Source organism: Tympanuchus pallidicinctus, unplaced genomic scaffold (genome assembly GCF_026119805.1).
Source record: "Tympanuchus pallidicinctus isolate F22 unplaced genomic scaffold, pur_lepc_1.0 scaffold1, whole genome shotgun sequence".
In the NCBI taxonomy this organism is placed as follows: Eukaryota; Metazoa; Chordata; class Aves; order Galliformes; family Phasianidae; genus Tympanuchus; species Tympanuchus pallidicinctus.
Window position 1 is genome coordinate 84,524,890 of NW_026294618.1, and position 21,851 is coordinate 84,546,740.

A 21,851-nucleotide genomic window follows, 5' to 3' on the forward strand; every position below is an offset into this window, starting at 1 on the left:
TTAAAGTAATATGCTTTGTTTTGTTACCATCTGTGGGTAACTTTAGAAAGAGAACAAACCAAATATTGTAATAAAAGACAGAATCAAGAAATCACTTTAATCTTATGCATCCCATCCAAACACAGCATCCATGAGTACAAGAAGCAACTTTCAGCAACACAGAAGTTACAAAATGCTTTTGTTTTGTAAGCAATGCCAGATCATATTAGGCAGTTATGTTATTTGTATTTGCTCTTTCTTCTCAGTATTCAGTTCTAAATCTTGTTTTGGAAGCAGTCTGTGAATTACTAGGGAAAAAAATTGTTTATTAATAAAGTATCAGTTCAACTAGGGAAAAACGTATATACAAGTTGTCTCCCTTTTCTTGAAAGAGATGTTATTTCTCTGGAAATCATTCTCATGGGCTCACTAACACATCAAAGGGGTTCATTCATCCAATTAGTAAATAGAAATAAGTAATTCTCAAAACTGAAAGCCTACTAGATGCAAAATTCATAAGCTTTGTTTCATATTCAGTGAAAAAATTATTTATTGCAGAGTTAAGTATACTTGTACCTTAGAATTCCATAGTAAAATAATTAAATTTTACAGCTGTAAGATAACACACATTTTAACAAGTATGAAATCCCCAAGTTAATGCAAGCTTTTCACTTAACTGTGAGGCCAAGATTTTCTTCTAATTATCTTTATGTATAATATTCTCAGATACAAAAGTTACATGAACAAACAATTCAATAAACAAATACATGAAAAAATATATCTAAAAGGATGGATCGATACCAGGTTAATGTGTCTTTGCCATTTTTATGCCCACGGATAGAGTTGTTTATCAGGGAATATTCTTGCATTCTGGTCTGCCAAGTCTCTGTTTAGGCCCTTACTCTCCAAGTCTTAGCTCTCAGAGCCATCTCTGATTTAATGCAGATTTGTCTTGCTTATTCTGACAGAAGAATCAAACTTTATGATACTGAAGCTGAGATAAAGAAGACTTACGCATTTTAGATCAGGCCAAAATTGTTTTTAATTCTATTTTGTTCTACAAATTTTTCTGGAACTACTCAAATAGGTCAAATTATGATGGAAATGCATTCTTAAGCTTTGACTTTGAAGATGCCTGGTGTACTTAACCATGCAGTTCATATTTTGGGTGTGAAAACTTGTATGCATTTACACAGCTGATTAGGGCAGTATTGGTCAAAAAATACATTGAGTAATTTGTTACAAATTATAAAACAGGTAGGAATGACTGATGCCACCTTCATATTCAAATCTTGCAAATGTGAAACTTAGTACACTGTCAGCAGTTCATCAATCAGGACCAAAATCCATTTCTTTCCAAGATTTGGAGGCATTTCTTTTGTATTGTTCAAGTTCCTGAAAAAGAAACATACATAGATATTAATATCCTGATGACTAAAAGCCATAAGATATGTTAACCACCTCATCAATTAAAGCATGTGTGCAGATCAGTCACTGTAGAAAAAAATAACTAGGTGGGTTGTTATTTCTAACAAAATAATACTGAAAGTTTGGCATTTGATACATCTGCACTCACATAATGACATAGGGAGCTAGATTTATTTTTTACATTATTATTATTATTTTTTGCCTAGACACTTGTTTCTAAGGCAGAAGAAAGTTGGGACCCTTTCTTAGATGTTTGGTGTAGAGAAGCCTAACTCCACAAACCGAAGTGTATCATTACATGTATTTTAAGAACAGAAGACAGAATTACTGAACAAAAACTAATTTGTCACATCAACCAAGTGTCCAAGTCAAGGCCTTTCAAAGAGCAAAATGGATTGGCAATTCCTTAGGAGTATGGAAAATAATTGTTTTTTTTTATGCACAGGACTGAACTATTGAAATCTTATACACTGTGTTAGAAACCCCTACAGAACTGAAGCCAGATATACCGAGAATATGCGTGATAAACACATGGCAGATGTTCCCTTAGTGGCGCTGCTGTGGCCCCTGAAGTTGCGCTGCATTTTGTCTTTGCTACCTTTCACAATCTTGTCCAGACAGCAGCAAGCAGAAATGTATTTTGGAGAAAAGCAGTGGTTGTTTAGAGATCAACCCAATCTCTGGTACTGGATATTCATGGAAACGTTCATCACAGCTTGGGACTTTTCAGGAAGTGCAGTAATCAAGACAGACAATGATGCCCCACTTTTAATTTTTGTATTGGTGGGTTCTTTTTTGCAATTTGTAGTTTTAAAAAAAAAAGTTTCAGGTGCCACTGTTCAGTAAAAGTTTACATGTGGATGTAATAGTAAAAAGAAAAACCAATGTGGTAATTACAATTACATATCTTTTAGATGGTAATTAAAAGCAAACAGAGCCTCAAACTGTGGAGATATAAATAGTGTAAATTAGGTGTGAAGCATGGGGCAGGCTGTATTATGGGGTTCTTGACATCAGTGGAACACCAGCAAGGTAAGCAAATGACCTCTTTTCAGTCAAGTAGTGCTACTGGGAATCCTTAAGCCTGTAACAGAAGGTTCTAGCAACACTGCAAAAACCAGTTTCTTTTTCAGGATTTTATAGCTTGGTGTATACTGTCAGAAATTGTTTCTGATTATTTTTTTCCAGCGAAAAAGCTATTTTAAATGCACTGTGATTGCTTTTTGTTGCTGTTAAGAGTGACAAGATACTTGCTCTAATGAAATATCTTTTAGACCTAACCACATGCTATTTGCAATGAAAAAAGCATTCTATCTTACTTAGAAGAACACCTGAACTCTCTTTTAACTACAGCACGCACAAAAAATTTAGTTATACTGAAACTTCTCATTGAGTTCAATTGACTACAGGTATGGTAACCTTAACACATTGTTGCTATGACCTACCTGCAGTATTAAGTTCTGTATTGTAAAAAACGTGCCAGGAAGGTCTTCCAAGGTAGTGATATCTTGTGTTTTATGTGTAACTAAAAAACAAAGCTAGATTCACATTCCGAAACACAGCTGAAGGTCAGATTTAAAATGGGTTACCTGAAAAGCTTCTAAAAGCAAATGTCTGCATTTAGACAGCTCTATGATCTGTCAAGATACTGAATCAGGCTGTGCAAACATACTGCTGTGAGTAGGACTAAGCAGGCAAAAATTCTGGTTTTTATTAGTTGTTTCCATTGTTTGTTGAGGAATTCATGCTAACAGCAACCACTTCAAGAGAAGCTTGAAGCAGCTTTTTGTATGAGCTTCAAAAGAGCCATGCTAATTTAGGAGTAGTACAACTCTTTCAGTAAGATTTCAATGTATTTCTATTCTTGCTCCTAAGTTTACTTAAAAACCAGGAGCACCTCTTCTCAAAATGCTTTAAGCAGAAAAGAACATTCATCCTTTTGGAAATTTACTCTCAAGCCAAAAAGAGACAAAATACAGATTAAAATTATCTGCCAAAGCAAATAAGAAAAGTTAGCCTCCAGGAGTCACAAACAATAACGTCTATGCACTTATGGTTGAAGTAGCTTGGGATGATGAGAAGAAAAATGGGAGGGGGAAGGAGGGAAAAGGACTGAACATAAAGCAGCAATAAGTATAAATGCAGTGGAGATCCTCAAAATTGCTCAAGTGTTTAACATGAGCGACAGAAAAATCATTGCCTAATAACTGTGAGGAAGCTCTAATGAATTTTCTCTTGCAGGCAGTAATTTCAGCAGCTTCACCAGCAGTGCAAAACTATCAGAAAGCACCACAGGTTTCTGAGCAGTAACAGGATTTTTTAATTAGTGCATATCCTTCTGATGCTTACAAGAGTTGAGTTTTACAGTTTACTCACTGATGACTGATGCAGAACAAACTGTGTCTAAATGTATTAAGTTGCATTATGAAATACAAGTCCCGTGAGACTGCATATTGTTCCATCTTTAAGCCAGTCTATACTCAGTATTTCGTTCCCTCACTATTAATATGAAGTAACTGTGATCTCAGAACGTTCGGAACTGGTGGCAAACCTCCAGCAGTTTGGTAGTAGAAGTAGAGAGAATACAGGGATATTTTGAGAAGTACATGTATCCTATTTGATGCTAAGAAAATAACTTCAGTTCCAACAGCTTTCTCAAATGCTACAAAAAGGGGTAAATACATCATGCAGATCAGATGTGCAGAATTAATAATTACTTTCAGTGTGCTTAGAATGTTTTAAATGTTATTGGTGTGCCAGCAACTTGTCCTAAATGCCTCAACTCTGGCTAAAAGTGAATTTTTTTCCTTTCTTTTATATATATATTTTTAACCTTACTGCTTCTGTACTTCTGTGCTGCTATAAATTCTTCAACTGTCAAATGGGGAAGATCCCAGCTATCTCATAAAGGGATTGAGAAGAAAGACTTAACTGATGTTTGTGAGGCACTCAGATAAGATAACATTACCACACATTCTTAGAGAAAAAAATTAATACTTTTGTGTTCACTGAAGTGTCTGAATGGCAGGTTGAGAAATAAGGTACACAAAGAATGAGTATAATGAAAAGAAATGCTGAACAACTGAACTGAGACATCAGCAAAATAGTACATGATCATGTAATTAAAGACAATACTGTAATGTCTACAAACAAGGAGTAAAATTACGATCGCAGGAAAAGCTTTAATTGTTTCATTCCCTCAGTCCTAAGAGACTGGCACTGCAACTTTAACTGTCTTTTTTAAATATGGTTTCTGACTGAACTTGCTCTCAGTCTGTAAGACAGTAAAAAGAAACAAGTACTAGGATTAAAATAAGCAATTAAGATTCAGCAGAAGTTTAATAACTGTGCTCTAATAAGGCTCTTAAACCAACAATAAAATGCCTGTGCTGTACCCACTTGGGTATGTTTTCATGCCAACACAAAAGAGCTTACTCTTGGCAGCTGTATCAGCACCCTACATAACCTTCCTCACATGAAGACTAGCACTTCTCTGGAGAAAAGGAAAGATGCTCCTGCTGTAACGGTGAGTGTCACAACCCTCTGCCCACTAGCACTGGACAGGAGGTTCACTGCACAGCATGAAAGCTTCTATTTTGTTTAATCTGAAGTGCTCTTCTGAAGTTCTGCAATATGCTCATAGCAGGACAAAATGCTGAGAAAAATATGGCTGGTTCTCATGTTGGCCAATATATGATTAACTGATCCCAACCACAATCAGATACCGATGGGGTGTGAATAACAGTGTCAGATCTGACACCAAAGATGACACCAGTTGTGAATGACATGGTTCATTAGCCCATTATTGCAACACAGGACAGATGTTTTAGAACCAACCAAATGAGTGACATGGTTGTTTTTGATCCAGAACCTAAAAAAAAAATAAATAGTAATAAGATAAATCTACAGATAGACAAGTTTGGTGTTTGTGTGACTCATGAGAGGATTAGCAATAGGATGTATTTCTAATCTTCAGATAAATTTTCATAGTTTTATTTCTGCATATTTCATACGTTCAGTGTTGCTTATTCTGCCCCAGCCCTCCTTTCTCCTGTTTTACAGGTTTACAGCCTTGTTCTTGAAGATATGCTGCCATTACTTGTAAGCTGACATTGAAAGACACCACCTATCTACCAATCCCTAACTGGGAGGCTTTCCAATTCCTTGAGCTCGAGGTTACCTTTAACATTTGCTTCTATGAACAAAGCTACAGTTAAGTGTCCAGATAAAAGGAGTTTTTATCCTTTATGCAGATCTCAAAAAGGTCCTAGATGCTACATTCTCTCAGAGAATAACTCCAGAGCATAAGAAAAGTAGTAAACAATTACAAGAGCATTACTTTATATAAATCTGCAAGTAACAGCTATAGTTTAAAAACTAGGAAAAGAATTCCGAAAAGACATAATTGAGAAAGGTAGAGAGTATATGTAGAACGAAGGTACAGTGTGGAAAAGGTAGCCACAGAGCTTTCCAGAGCAAAGAGGTTTAGTAATAGGGTGGTAAGTCTCATCCTTAACTCTGAAAATAATAAGGAAGGAGAATATTCTGGTCTAAAAGAGTGTATCCTTCTCACAGCTAATTTTATATTAAGAATCAGCACTGCCGATGCTGAAGAGATGCATTTATTTCTCCACAGACCCCAGCTGCACACAAACTCTACGAACTTGGAAATCCCTGGAGAGAAATACATTCTGCAAACCACATGGATTTATTCAGAGACTGGCTGGTGCTAGGGCAATTCCTCACAAGTGGAAGGTAATAGAGGAAACAGCCTTGATTTTATTAAAATTTAAATTGCTATGGTTATCTATGAATCAACCACGAATGATTTACCATCCCACCTAAAGCCAGAATTTCAGCCAGGTATGCTAATTATTTTATCAGATACGCAGACAAGACGTTATTTTATTTTTATTGTTACAATATTTCTGTGTTTGTTTTCCTTTAAAGCTTATCTTTGAGATAAACAAGCAAACCGACAGTCCAAAGTGGCACATTAACAGAGTGTGTCCAGGAAAGTAAAATGAGCTAAAAGGATTTCAAAACGTACCCTGGCATGATACGAAACTTTCATATTGCATTATGATTGCATTAGCAACATGCTGCATAATAAACATTTCAATATATTGTTCTTCCTAAATAACAGATAGTATGAAGGTCCAAAAAGTAATGCCAGACCTATGATGCATTTAATGTTTCCCTTTAAAAATTGGATTTTTGTGCCACTTTTCATATAAGTGGAAAATTCAAAGATATCTCAAGACTGTTAACTACATAGTTTTTTGTATTTTTTTCTTTTGTTTTTTAAAGATGTACATTGCTATCTTGGTGCATTTCAAATTGAATGACATTCTTTGAGAATAAAACATTTTAATAATGCGCAAATAATCTTGTAATAATTGAACTTTATGATAGAGAAGTTTAGAAAATAGGTGCAGATAACAAAAGTAATTTTCTCTTTAATGCTCAAATTACTTGTAGTGGTCCAACTAAAAGAAACTACACTCGTTTCCAATGCCCTTGAACAGATTAATGTTCTAAAAGCTTTTCTCTTTCGTTTAAAAACAGAAAATTTAATAATTTCCTGCACGATTTAATCAACGCATACCAGCAACTTGTTTTGCAAGATGTTACTGTTATCTAAAAATAACTTAATATGCCATATAGTTATACTGGGTATTAAGATTATAATTCCAAAAGCAATGTGCTTTACAAATGTTAATGATTTCTAAGACTGCTTTTGATATAACAGAAATTCCGAACTGACGCCTACATTAACAGGACGGTACAGGTAATGTGCAAGTTTGAATTGCTTTATTCTTTCACATTATTAAGGCATTTCCTTGGATCAGGTAACTAACTACAAGGTTACAGCCTTTATGCAATCTAACCAAACTAAAAAAAAAAAACAAAAAACAAAAAACAAAAAACTGGATAGCAGTAATAATGAAATACTTTGCTTTCTTTTACATTAATGCAAAAGGATGGAATTTGCTATGGTATTCTACAGTTAGTTGGGATGAACTGCAGTGCAGCTCAATAGAACTGCCTTTCATCTTAAGCAGGGTGCTTTCATCTTAAGCAGGGAGACCTAAATTGGTACAGTCTTTCTTTAGAAAGTCTCCTGCTCTCATCAGCTTAAACACCTGTTATAAAAACCTGCTTTAACCATAGTAATTTAGTACACAAAGAAGTGAAATGAGAAGCAGATAGCCTACATATAACTTCTGAGAATTTAGCAACATTTTTCTCAGTCATTCTAGTGAAGAATTTTCTCCACGTGAAACAAATGAATCTTTAAGAAATACAGAATTTTCCAAGTAAACATGCTGTCTTCCTTCCAAAAAAACCCAAATGTATAAGTCTTGGACTGTGCTTGATAGACCCATACCTATGATATTGGTAAAGCCTACGTTTCTACTTGTGGGAGGTTTTACATTTATATCGATAAGGCAACAATCTGACCTTAGCCAATTCAACATAGAATTTATCTATAAAACTAATTTATTTTTAGTGCAATGATTCTGGAAGAGAGAGAGGAAATGTTTGAATTATCCACTTCTAAAGTGAGCAGCCAAAACCTGGAGATCTAAGAACACTCCACCTGCAATGTGTCTACCTTGAGAAAAAAACCAACAACATATCTATGTGGAAAAGAGTCCTTAAAGTAAAGTACAAGTTATGTAAAGACAAAAGGATGATATGAATATATTCTGCAATTACTTGAGCAATGCTGCTGATTCTGGGATACCTGATTGTGAAGAGCCATTGAAGAACAAGCACACACCTGGTTTTTCTGAGCTCTCATGACATCAACTTCATACTCAGCATATTGTGAGTCCTGTGCAGGGTCCTTGCTGTCTTGTAAATCACTGAAACTCTTGGAGGAAGAAATGAGAGAAACACACAAGGTAAATCTTATGTCACTTTACCTTCTGTTCCCTTTACAAGAATAGGCAGTGATATACATAAGATGGATGCATTTTGTTTGTAATAGAAAGGTATTAAAATCTTGCATTTATGGACAAAAAAAAATGCACTGTGGGATATAGATCAGATAAAGCAACACAATTTATTATCTTGGTTTGGTAAAATTTTAAGACAGTAATGGTGCAGAGAAAAAAAGCAAAAATCCTTTCTGGCCCATGACATTGGAATGGATGCCCAGGGAGGTGGTGGAGTCACCGACCCCGGGGGTGTTCAAGGAAAGGCTGGATGTTGTGTTGAGGGACATGGTTTAGTGGGAGCTGTTGGGAATAGGTGAATGGTTGGACTGGGTGATCTTTTAGGTCTTTTCCAACCTTGGTGATTCTATGATTCTATGATTTTGGCATAGTTAAGGATATGCATCTCAGTGATTTGAATACTGAAGATGATATGTCATATAAAGCTGCCAGAAGCATTATTTCAGTATCCATGAAACACTTCAAGAGTTTATTACTATTGTTTTGCCTGTTCTGAAATTTCATTTACTAGACTTCAGAGAATGATACATTTAATTCCACAGAAGAAAATACACTAACAGAAAAGTTTTAAATAAGGTTTTTTCAGATGTTGCGCTGCATATTTCTTCACAGTCGTAACGAATGGAAAGTAGCAGGCAGCTAACCATACAAATAACAGAATAAAATAAAACAGAATTAAAACTATCATAAAATGAAGTGAAGGAAATTGTCATTGTACTGAAACACCTTTGAAGCCTAAAGCATATTTTGGAAATCTCACTGACGGAGCTTGCAAGATGAGAAATGTATCTGGGCACATCTAAAAATGTCAGTGTCAGCTGTACCCTTAAGTGGGGTAAAATCTGAGTAAAGGATTGCTACTCTGAGTTATCTTACCCTTTAGAAAGGGCCAGGGATCTAACTTTAGAAAGCACCTGCTAAGGTTCCATGATGTATGGCTCAAAGATAACCATTTTGGTTGCCCAGAAATAATTAGCTAAAGAGGCCACACAATTACTGCATTGCTTTCTGGCAGTCCTATCTACCTGCAGATTTGAATAACTGGTACAGTGTTAAAGTTATGGTCAAAACTCAGTCCTGTGCAGACACCGAATTTAAATATTCACATCCCATATCCAACAATTACCAGCTGTGCTGGGGAGAGATGGACAGCAACTGTATGGTAAGCAAAAGTTATGTGAAAAATAATTTTATAGTTTTCGAAAAGTAAAACCAGTCTTTACCATATGGGTCCCACTGCACAAAGAGGTTACAAGAAACAGAACTCCCAAATGAGACTGAAATTCCAGTCACTGGACTGGAAGATCAATAATATGTAGTAATATTACTACTATTCTAAGAGAAAAGGATCTGTGCAGCAGACATGTAAACACCTACCTTGGGAGGAAACATCTTCTCAAACACCTTCTTCCACAGTTCTAAAGGTGTGTTTGCACGCATCTTTCCAATGTTGCTGTCAGAGGTGGGTGGTGGCCCTAAGGATCACAGCACAACACAACACAGTGCAAGTTACCATAACAACTGATAGGAACTACTGACCCAGCTACTTTAATACTTTACTACTTTACCTTCTACAGTGACAAGCTGCTACAAGTCTGGGAGGCAATTCTATATTACATTCTATTTCACATTTTCTTTTAGATCAAAGCTTCTTGGTAGCTTACTACTTGAGGTAGTCCTGATACTTCAGTAAGTTACCTGAAGTAATTCTCAATAATATAAATACTGAATTGCAGTTTAAAATTTTCCACGCCGTTTGCTTCAATGATGAGTCGAAACAGCTAGTGTGCTTACCTTGTAATAGCTTAATATATGTTTCTAACTTTCAAAACCAATTAAGCAACAAACACAATGAACATCAAATGTCCCTACCTATTTGGCTCAGTGAATCCAGGCCTGCTGGGATAAATAGTGGTTTGCTGTGATCCACTGATATGGACTTGCTAAACAGAAAAAAAAAAATACATGTTAAGAGAACATTTAGTAATGAACTAGTAATTACATTATCCTACTAAGGATGGACTCATATGGGGCTTTGTACAGAGATATATGCAAGCAAAAATTTATTTATTTATAATGGTGCCTATATTTCTATTCTGTCAGTTCAGGGAATAAAATCAAGAATTACCACTACTCTGTACAGAGATGTGGAATTTTATTCCTGTCTCAGCTGCACAAGAATTTTGCAGAGGTTATCTTATTGTGAAGAAAATAGAAGTTTTGGTCATCCAAGTCTTTTTGTTAAACAGCCCATAGACTCTGGGCAAGACATTTAATAGCTAGACAACCCTCGTTACCTTCTATCGTAGCCAAATGCCAAGTGATTAATAAGAGCACGAGCTTTCAGCAGGAGAGCCTCAGATTTACTGGTAAACTAAATGAATTAGAAAACAAAATATACATTATGATTTTCCATCACAGAAATACTGTGCTACATCATCTGCATAGGCTATTTCAGATAGAGCTTGGCTAATTCCTGACCTAAAATAAATTACTGGATTTACTACAATTAACAATTTAAACAAACATAAGCTGTTCAGCAACTAAAATACGCCACTGCCACAAAATGGCTTTACAGAAATGATGGCTGATAAAATTATAACCACGTTCTGATGTAAAGGAGCCTAAGAGGCAGCTGTTTTGGGTTGTGATCATGAAGATTTCTGCCTTTACTCAGGAGATGATCCGAAAAACTCCTATCAGTTTATATTCCCACATAAATGCTTTGTCAAGTCTCACGGTTCTGTTGTGTTGGTAGTTCCTACTCATTAGTGTGGAAAAAGTCCTTGGTTTTATTCTTTGCATGTGTGTGGTGATCTATGCTTAAATTGCTGCAAAGTCATGCCTCTGGAGCCAGGCTTTAAAATTTTCAGAAGCTTGCCCACTAGACCTAAGCTAAGTTGATGTTTCTACCAAAGAGGCCGGTTTGCTCATGTTATCCATCTAGATCACACTCTTATTCTTGCCTGTTTTATCACACCAACAAAAACTTTTATAAGCTGCGCAGTGAACTCAACATTAGAGCTGAGTTTGCTAACAGATAACCACATTTCTAGTTTTTTGCTGGCACAGGGCATTGGGCATTTTGTTTATATAACTTGTATTCATCCATCTGCTGACAGTACCTGTAACCTAGTTTACAAACTAGCTCATTAAGAAAGCTACTGTAAAACTAATTAAACTCTGTCTTCTCTAGGATTTTCTATTTTAATTTTTGAATATTTTGTAGCACGAGTGTTACTCATCTCATTATTCCTTAATTACTAAGTGAATATAAATACCGCCAGTGATGCTCCATAATAATGTGAAACAAATCGAAGTGTCCTGCTTATTATTTTCCTCATTTCAGAGTCAAACTCCTAAAAAACAAACCAAAAAAAATTGATATTGGAACACATGTAAGAAACAAAAAAAACCCCAAAACATTACAGCTAGAACTTTTCTTTTTCATTAAACTGCAATGCACTTAGGCTGCAATATATGAGGCGTTCAGCTGTCAGCATAATTATATCTTAAGACAGAATCAGTAACAGCCTACTCTGAAAAGAAATGTCACAATTTCCCTTTGTTTCTTTTTTTCAGAGGGAGCCTAATTCTGGCAATATGTTAGTCCAGAAAAGTTTTTAATTGGGAATGTGTATTCAATTTTCAATTAATTTATTTCACAGTTCTTGAAATTCTAAAAGCAAAGAAATACTGACTTGTAGAAGAATCAGCATTTTCTTCCTTTTTTGTGAAAATATTTGTTTCAGTAAACCTTTGGCTATGTGCTCTTTAAATTCTAATAACTACAAGATTTGAAAGTTGCACAAAAATATCATTTATATTCCTTCAACACAAGATCATACAGATGGCATGCCCTGGATCAAGGGGATGAAAACCTGTCCCACTCAAGCTTGCAGCAGTTCGTCCACAGACTCCAGTGGAACTGGGCTGTTATTCCGTGTTCATTACAGGAGAGTCACTGGTTTTTAAAGTGGTCGGGGCTTAGTACAAAGCCTCAGTATGAAAGAATGCATGGTACTTATTAATAAAAATTAAGTAACTCTGAGGTGTTGTAGTACCAATGTACCATGTAGTCATCCAGGTAAGCAGAAGTTCCAGTACAGCAGCTAAAACTCAAACACACTGTTCCTAGCTTCCCATGATCAAGTGCTACTTGGAAAGTGGGTATGTATTTGGTTGGGCTGGGAGAGAACCCAGCAGTACATTTTTTCCTTTCCCACCAAAAGATGCAATTATTCATTTGACTGTAAAAAAATCTTTGAAAAAAGGTGCAGAACAAAATGGTAGCTTGTTGTTGTTGCTGTCACAATTAATAAAAAAATTACTTACATGAAATATATCGTATTTGCTTCCAATAATCACCAAGGGTATTGGAAAAGGGTCAACCAAGTCATAATCCTATTAAACAGATATAATGGTTAAGCAGAATAAGCAAATTACAGAAGATTATAACAGTTGAAACAACTGAAAAGGGTTAAAATTAATTCAAGGGAGACGAGGTTTATTTTTTCCAGAACCTTAAGTAGAATGAATAAACTTCAATCCATGCCACGTTCTCCAAATTGATAGCAATGGATGGCAGTGGCTCTGGAGGTGTAGATATAACTTAGATGGTTAACATCTGGCCCAAGTTTTAATAAGCAGATAACAGTAATTCTCAAGTTATCTGGAAGGTTTTCATGTAGTCTTTGTGAAATGAGACAAATCCCCTCTCATTCATAAGATGAATTTGTCAAACTGCTTTGGTTGCAGCAGAGTGGAAAAGAAATATGTTGTAGCAGATCTAACTGTTCACTTCCAAAGCATACAGACTAAATGACAGAGAATTAGCAAGAAGCTGCAAATAAATGACAGTTAGAGAATTAGCAAGAAGCTGCAAACACAGGAAGTCCTGTACTGTGAAGGCAGAAATAATTGCTGCATTCCTACACTGTCAAGGCAAAACCTCCTCTACGGTTTGTTATATAAAGTGCAGAACTCAAAAAAAAATAAAAATGAATACCCAAAGTGTTTATTCCTTAACTAATAAAAAACTAACATCAGAAACATTAAAACTGGCACCCTGCCTATTTAAACAAGGTCTGCACTTGATACATTTCTTATGTAAAAATCAGAGCCAACAATCATTTATCCAGAATAATGGAATATAACAAATCTTCCAAAAAAACAAAACAACACAAGAAACTCTAATCTCAGATTCCTAGCAATCCTGATTATCTTAAAAATGCTTAGCTATAAAAGAGCAAATAGTTAAACTGTAAGTGATGATATTTCCTCCCACAAAACTGACATAGAAAGTTTAATGAGAGCCCAGTAGTAACAGAACATTTTGTTTTTGTCTGTTGCTTATGATAATGAAAACAGAATGGAAGTTTTAGAAGGTGTAACTGTGTTTCCTGCAGGGTAACAAGTCTTCTAAACCATTAGAGGCATTTTCCTTATTCTTAGTGAAAAATGTTAGCAGTTTTCCAGTTGCTAAGCCCTTTTCAAAGCTTGACATTGCAGTCATGATTTGTTGCCAGCTGTGCTTGTAGGCACATTTTTTCTTTTTGTGAAATACCTTCTTAAAAATTAAAAGTGGAAATTATTATCCAGCAGAACTCAGACTCCATAACTCTCTTTATATTGCTCTCAACAAAAATGGAGAAGTTGCTTACCTAGCTCAAAAACTGAGAAGTATTTACTACATTGCAGCATTTTAGAAGTTACAGCAACTAGATTTATGTGCCAAGTCTTTGAACTGTTAAATACTTATTTATCCATTATATATACACAACATTTGCAGAGGTTTCATGCACAATGATTTTTCATTTCTATTGCGCATAATCTAGTTTGGCTTTTCCAGAGATTTAGTTAGCAATTATGTTTAAAGGACTGATGTTAACATTTCTGAAACTTTATAATTTAATTAGTTGTCAGATTATCAAAAGGCATTGAGTTTGTGATAGACATTTAAATAAATGCAAAGTATATAGTCATGTTGATGGCTGTTATAACTATATTCTTTGCTTAAATTTGTACCTTCAGCTAGTCTCTTGCTAGATGACTTTTGTACATTCTAGTTTTCATCTTCATTTTAAAAAGATGAGGGGGGAAAAAAAAGCAAACTGCTACTCTAAAACTATTTCTTTTGATAGGTGTAACATGCCATAACAATCACATTAGATATCTAACAAAAAGATATAAGAAACCTTCTTTCCTTGTTTCTGCTCTTATTGAATTTTTATTAAATTGCTATAATTTTCCAGTGAACAGGTTCATCTACATCAAATGGATTTTCAGTCATGCAGAAAAATCTAAAAGAGTTGTTTATCATTTTGAAAAGCATTATCTTTAACTGTATAAAGGCCCGTGACATCTGGAGAAAATATTAGAAGTAACTTACTGGATGATCCCTCTGTAGATTGTTCTGCATCTTCTGCTTAATTTCAGCAGCTGCTTCAGGATCTGCCTTTTCCAGTTTGGCTAAAATTTTATTCACGTGGTTTCTGGTGGCCTGCAGAAGATTCTCCATAGTCATCCACAGTTCATTAGGTTTGGATAGATCCAATACGAGAACTACTGCAAATGACCTATTAAAAAAAGGCATTATCTGCTCAGATCCTCAGTGTGTGAGACAAAAACAGCCTTTTCCTTCACTACCATAAGTGTGGTGCAAAGGCTTAAAGCAACAAATATGAAAATACAAAGGCTGAAATAGAATTGAATGTGACAGCAAAGAGAGATGGCTTTTAAGTGTGCCCCAAGCACTGAAGAAACCTCTCCATTGTCTCTTCTTCTATTGCTTCAGTAACTTTCCATCAGAAGTTTTAGGGGATTTTATGTCTCTGACTTTCTTCCTGGAGGCATTGTTTCCAAGCCCGTCATCTCTGAACTCTACACTCCCGGCTGAAGCAAAGTTAGTAAATGGACAGAATCTTTATCAAACACAAATGCATTAGAAATTTCTATACTTTCATATTTCTTTGTCAGATTACACAGAAAAAGCTGGTTAAAGGAATGATCTGTCTGATGGATGGTGCCAATTACCAGGAACCTCAAATGAGTATATCAGAAAGTCTTCTGAAAGACAAATGGAAGAAGTCAGAGCACTCAAAGCACAAAACTACCAGGCTCCCAAGACTCCAAAAGCATTAGATTGTAAACGTGAAGGGAACATCACAAACACCACCAAATGACTAGATTTAGTCATTTTTTTCCCCATGTTCCATCATGACATGAAAAAGGGGATTCCAGACCACAGTGGTTATCAGGAATACAACAAACTAAAACGAACATCCAATTTCACCTTCAAATGCTGTGGAAAAAATGTGATGAAAATTCTCTTGGTGCAACTATAGTTCATGGAACTTTTACATAAGAAAGTTGCTTGAGTACAGATGGATGAGAAAACTAGTGAAAAGCTTGAGACAGTAGAATTTTTGAGTAGTATGTTGAAGTTAACATGGATGATCTTGAAGAACAGTGTTGCTCTCTCATAAAACAATCTTAAAATTATCCTCATGAGAAGATTCCTTCTCATGAGCTTCTGAGGTGGAGCTCAGTTAAGTTCATTCAGATATCTGAAAAACAGGTGAATTTCCCCCAAGCCCATTCAGCAACAGGGTTTCTGGAAGTGCTTTTCTTCCATTTGAGTCCCTCACTAAACAACAGCATTATCTCAATAGTCAGAGCAGCAGCAATGTATGTAACAGAAATTATCTTTCCCATTGTTGTTATTTTTCATAGAAGTTAAAGCTGATTACCAAAGAAATGCAACAATGCATCATAACACAAAGGTAAAACACATCTTTGATCAGCACATTCTTACTTCTTCATGCAACTTTTTAAATATTTCCTCTTCCTATGCTATGCCATCACTGATTATTCTCACTATATTCCCTGTGTTCATTCTCTTCTCTTGTAATCAATTGAACAGTTTTAGTTCCTTTCCGAAACATCATCTATCACATCTGACCTTGTTCTTATCAGATGGTCACTTCACTTCCTAATAACCCAGTATCCACTTTTATTTGTAATTTTTTTGTCTCATCTTTCACCTTAAAATGCTGCTCCTCGCAGAGATAGTTCCTGTGTCTGCATACAAAAGCAGGGAACCAAATTTTTTTCTCTGCATCCCAAGTTGTTTTTTCTGCTCATTCAACAAGCATAAAAAGAGACTACGTCTTTTCTTTTTCTGCATTTCTTGTTCCATCTACTTAAGGCCAACCCATTTCCTTCATGTTATTTCTTTCTCTTGTTCTTGGAGACAGCTAAGAACTTGTCTTATTAGGAAAGGATTGTGAAAAGGAAGTTCAAAGCAGAGTACTGATGGTATTACCGTGATTTTTTACAAAAAAATTCTCAAATATGTTATCTAATATTTTGAAAGAATTTTCTCTAACAAGCAGTCTAGAGATTTACTTATGCTTGACAGGCAGCTGAAAATAACTTTGGAATTTTAATATTAATCGTTTACCTTACGTTGTTGACGGTGATTGGTATTCGAACCAGTTCCAATAACGAGGTTCCACCACCTATTTCCCAAAAATGAGCTATATCTTTGGGCTGCAAAATAGATTATGTTAGAAATGCACGTGTTCATGAAACACCAAGAGAGAGTGCTGGTTCTGATACACTGAGTTTTTGTGCAAGTGACTCAGAACAATAGCACATACTATTTCATCAGTGCTTCCTAAAAAACAAAACCAAACAAAAAAATGTTGAAGAAATTCCACAGAACGCCAAAGGCTCCTGCTGTGCCTATGACAGCCTCCATGAATGACTACTTTAAGGTAAAGAAGTTGGGAAGCAACATGATTAATGATAAATATTACTATATTATATATATATATATAAAGAAGGATATATATATATCAGCTTTTCATCCTTCTTTTTATTTACTGCAGCTCAAGAGTAGTGGTCTCAACTGAAAAAGTGATCAATCTTTACATTGCAACTTAGCTTCCACAGAAAGTTTCAAATGATTTTTATCTCTCAGATTTTCTACTCCATGAATCACAGAATCACAGAATCACCCCGGTTGGAAGGGACCTCAAGGATCATGTAGTTCCAACCCCCCTGCCTAGCAGGGCCACCAAACGTACACATTCAGATCAGGTTGCTTCAGTAACAGCAACAAGAACAGCAACTGCCTGCAGCAACTTGTTACTGCTGGACAGTACTGTGCAGTGATCAGAATGGGTTCAATATTCCCACAACCTGCAGAGCAAAGTTAGTGATACTGACACATAAACCAAAACTTAATTATGATTTACTGCATTCTGCATACTGCATTGATCTACTGCATTCTAGTGATAGGGAAAAATACATTTAAGATTAAAAAATTTTTAATAAAATGATGATCAAAAAAACCTTCTTTTTTCCTCCACAAATAATAAAGTAAAAACCTCCAAGCTAAGAATAACTACATATTACTGTATGTGTGTGTGTGTGAAATAAACTACAAAACTACATACGTAAACAAAGCTGAACTTTCTGAGTACTCACTGCATTGTGTCTCCTTGCCCTTCTCCCGAAGGTATATTCCAAAACTAACGTTGGCTTTGGAATCTCTTCCCTATCCAAAGAAAAATAATTTCATTGACAAGATGCTCTAAATAAGTAAAGTTAATTCTACTTTTGTTATATTTATCAATCAGTTCAGAATTTAGCTTACAAACAGCAGTACAAAGAAGACACTTTAATACAGCAGTGCCTTTCTTCTACCAAAGAAGAAGAAAGAACAGCACCAATCTGAACAGACAGCCATTTAAGCACTCATATTGGAGAAAAGTACCAAAGGGGTCAGATGACACATAGTAGTGAAGGGAAGTAAATTCAATCTGCAAGCAATCAACTGGACACAAAATACAATGCCTGTATACTGGATTATGAATTATCATACAACATAACTAGTCCTGTAAAATTCTAAAAAATACACTGCAACAAAATAAAAAGGCTTATATCTCATTATCAAACCCCAGCAAGCAATCAACTAGATTACATGACTACCTCTACTAGTTAGATACATTTTAAACAATTCTCTTTTACTTGCAATTGTTCCTTATAATGTCCTTTATTATGATCAGCCTTTAGGTACCCACAGTTGAAAAATACTTAACACATACCTCTCAAGACACCTCAGTATGATAGTGGTCTTCCCCTGGAAATGAAAAAGAAAGAACTCCTCTATTGTAACATTATTAAGGCCTAAGCTTTTATCACTAAATGAAACTAATTGATGTAATATTCCTTTTATGAGGCATCTGAAAAGTGTAAAGTCATGTAATTGTAACTGTGATGGAAAACTAACTGCCAACTTTCTATCAGAATCAAGTTACACTGCTGTTCTAACTGCTAGTTAGAGGCTGGACAGATACCAATCCTTCTAAAATTAAAATTCTATTCTGAAAAGAAAATAATACTAACAGATGTCAGCTACAGAGTTACTAATGACCAAACCTCACAGGACAATGTAAAGGACAACGTTAGTAGTAAAGAAGTAAAACGACCTAGGTCATAAGAATCCTAGAGTCACTTAATGCTTTTGGTTGGAAGGGAGATGAAGCCCATGCATTTCCAGCCCCCAGCTCAGCTGCCCAGGGCCCATCCAACCTGGCCTTGAGTGCCTGCAGGGATGGGGCACCACAGCTTCCCCTGGCAGCTGTGCCAGTGCCTCATCGTCCTCTGAGTGAAAAATTTCCTTTCTTTCAGTTTAAAACCATTCCCCCTCGTCCTATCAGTATCTACCCACATAACAAGTCACTCTCCCTCCTGTTTCTGGAACCACCACCTTGCAGTCTGTTATGATGTGTGCTCAGACCTGCCTGATACAGACACAGTGCCCAGCAAGATGCCAGTGCCTGTAATCACAGCAAGGCTGGTATAAGTGCACTTGAGTCTGTCTGTTCCCAGTTAGCTCTTCACAAGGGGAAGCCTCTCATTTCCAGAAGAACTGAGTGAACACCACACTTGCCAGATCTCTTCCCCGACAGCACCTGCGCTCAAAGAACGCACCCGATGACCACCATTACCCCGTTTTTGCTTCCCATAAACAACACTGATTTTTCCCAAACTTCCACGCGCTCGCCATCGTCGCCGGAGTTTTCTCTCTTCTCCACTTCGTCTCTAGCAATATCCCACAGAGTATCGCTGCTCGGGAAAACAGAACGGGCGCGCCGTTAGAGAAGAACAAGCCGCCGCCCGGCAGGAGGAGGGCAGCCCCCTCCCCGCTTCCCCCACGCCACGTTACACCGCAGAGGCCGAATCTGCCTTTTTACAGCCATCTCCCCGCCCGCCTTCCCCGTGCCCGCACGGCGGCGATGCCGTGCCCCCAAAGAGGCGAGGAAGGGCCGAAGGCCCCTTCACCAAGCTCCGGCGGGCCTCCCGCTCACCCGGCCTTGGGCATCGCCGCTGTCCGCCCGGGCCCGGCTGCCTGTCGCCATGGGAACGGCGCGGGGCGCCCCGGGAGCTGTAGTTCCGCGGGGAGAGGCGGAAGGGGGCGGAGGCAGCTCTCAGCCGTGCTCCGGTCCGCCCTCCCTCAGCCCTTCTTATAGGGGCTGGGCGGCACAGGGAAGTTTCTCCCCTTCTCGGGGTTGTGGGGTTGCTCGCTGGTTCCTGCCGCTTCGTTTTCGGGGCTACAGAGCGTGGCGAAGTGCCTTGTGGAAGTGAGTGCGGCTGGTGAGAGCAGGCTGAGGTGGTGGAGTCGCTGGGTGGTTTGCAGGTGGTGGTTGGAGCTCTTGTTTTAAGGCGGCACGCTGCTTCATGCGCGAGGTCAGGGACGGACGAGCTGTAAATGCTGGGACTTGTTAACAGAACCGTACAGGATCCTGAGTTGAGGAGATCCGCAAAGGTCACGGAGTCCACTTTCTGTCTCCACGCAGCACCGTACGAACGAAATTCACTCCCTGTGTCTGAGAGCATTGTCGAAATGCTCCTTGAGCCGCAGCGGCTGGGGCCGTGCCCACAGACTGTGCAGCCCGTTCCACGTCCCCCGCCCTGTGCTGCAGACCCTGTCCCTGACCCTCAGCTGTCCCTGACCCTCAGCTGTCCCTCCCCTCAGCTCCGTGCCGTTCCCTCGGGCCCCGAGCAGAACTCAGTTCTGCCCTCCGCTCCCTGTGAGGAGCTGCAACCGCCATGCGCCTCCTCTCAGCTCCTCTAGGCTGGATCTGGCTGCTCCTCGTACTCCTCGTCCTCCAGGTACTTCACTGTCTTTGCAACCCTCCTTTAGATCCACTCTAAGAGCATTATGTCCTTCTTAGGCTTTATCACCCAAACCTGCACCCTGTGCCCAAGGGGAGGCAGTGCAGAGCAGGACGACCCTTCCCCTCACGTGGTGGTAGCAGTGCTGGGCCTGTGGCACCCCAGGGAGCAGCTGGCCCTTTGGGTTGTCAGGGCATGCTGCTGGCTTGCATTCAACTTGCTGTTATGCAAAACTCCTAGATTCCCTTCTGCGGGGCTGATCTCCAGCCTCTCAGCCCCTAGTCTGTATATGCCCAGGGCTGCCCCGTCCCAGATGCAGAATCCAGTGCTTCTCATGGAAAATTCCTTGCTGTTGGTGATTGCCCAGCTCTCCAATCTCTCCAAATCTCACTTCAAGGCATCTCTGCCCTCGAGGGAGTCAACAGCTCCCCCCCAGTTTAGAGTTGTCTGCAAATGTACTTGGTATACCCTCAAGTCCTGGATCCAAGTCATGGACAAAAACATTGACTAGAACTGGCACCAGAATGGCCGTTGTTTTCTAGTTTAATATTTTACTTCAGCCTTAGGCATTGTTTGTTAATAAACTCAGCTTCTGTGAAACTGTGGAATGATCTCATCTTATGAGTGGGAGGTAGGAAGGAGGTAAACCTGAGCAGACAAGTCACGAGTTTGGGCAGTCAGGGAAGTGACCCACAGTCCAAAAGAGCAACAGGAGCTGGCCTTCTGTATCTGAGTAGCTGCTTTGTGTCTTGAGAGAGCTGAGGTAGAAAAACCAAGCTTAAACAATCTCTTACCTACTGTTTTGATTGAAATCTGTAAATAGGCCTCACATGTAATGATTAAGTCAGAATTCATCCCAACTGCTTCATCCTTCCACATACGTTTATGTTGCAAGAGACAGGCCTCATGTACTATTTGCTCTTTGAAAACATTTTTTCTCCATTGTGACTTCCATAGTCACACAGTTTCAGTTCCAGAAGTCTTAATCTGATTATGTTCCCTTGTCTCAATTCACTTCCCGCTTTTTACATGACTCTTCTAAGGCATTTGCTAACCTCTGCAGAAACCATGGTATTGTTAAAGGAGCTTCTGGATTTTCATTACTTAGTGTTGTACCTCAGCATGTCTTCCTGATGCCATTCTAAACACGTTTCTTCCGTAATTTTCATTTCCACGACACATTTCTGGTATCTCGCTATATGAAGCTAGTGCTTGACCTACAATTGGCAGATAAAAGCCCTGCCAAAGAAAACAAAACTGATGTGGGAATGGCTCCTGGAACTGTGATCT

At 37.9% G+C, this 21,851-nt stretch overlaps 2 protein-coding genes across 4 annotated transcripts in view; one reads left to right on the forward strand and one right to left on the reverse strand.

Moving 5' to 3' along the window:
* Positions 1-83: 83 nt before the first annotated feature.
* Positions 84-19,871, reverse strand: DYNC2LI1 (dynein cytoplasmic 2 light intermediate chain 1). 3 transcript variants are annotated; one of them, XM_052698247.1, is made up of 14 exons: positions 19,754-19,871; positions 19,394-19,511; positions 18,488-18,522; positions 17,868-17,937; positions 16,837-16,925; positions 14,764-14,950; positions 12,708-12,776; positions 11,654-11,731; positions 10,670-10,746; positions 10,245-10,315; positions 9,750-9,847; positions 8,195-8,287; positions 2,853-2,932; positions 84-1,374 (listed from the first exon to the last, which is right to left on the reverse strand). In XM_052698247.1, the coding sequence occupies exons 1-13, from the start codon at positions 19,765-19,767 to the stop codon at positions 2,861-2,863; spliced, it is 1,071 nt and encodes a 356-aa protein (XP_052554207.1). In that variant the 5' UTR covers positions 19,768-19,871; the 3' UTR covers positions 84-1,374; positions 2,853-2,860. The 3 variants fall into 3 exon arrangements, with proteins under 3 accessions (XP_052554207.1, XP_052554217.1, XP_052554226.1); XM_052698257.1 differs by lacking the exon at positions 2,853-2,932; XM_052698266.1 differs by lacking the exons at positions 84-1,374; positions 2,853-2,932 and adding an exon at positions 2,971-5,278.
* A 76-nt stretch (positions 19,872-19,947) lies between these two features.
* The window catches only part of THADA (THADA armadillo repeat containing), a 218,249-nt gene continuing 216,345 nt past the window's right edge, over positions 19,948-21,851 (forward strand). Inside the window, exon 1 of the mRNA XM_052698123.1 lies at positions 19,948-20,026. The gene's annotated coding sequence lies outside the window, so the exon portion shown is untranslated. The remainder of the gene's footprint in view (positions 20,027-21,851) is intronic.

Bases quoted from the DNA above. Each gene is read 5' to 3' on its own strand.
- DYNC2LI1 (XM_052698247.1), bottom strand. The intron at 10,316-10,669 runs GTAACGAGGGTT...TTTTCTGTTTAG, and splicing joins GCATTTGGCTACGATAGAAG to CAAGTCCATATCAGTGGATC. The intron at 9,848-10,244 runs GTAGGGACATTT...TGTGATCCTTAG, and splicing joins GGATTCACTGAGCCAAATAG to GGCCACCACCCACCTCTGAC.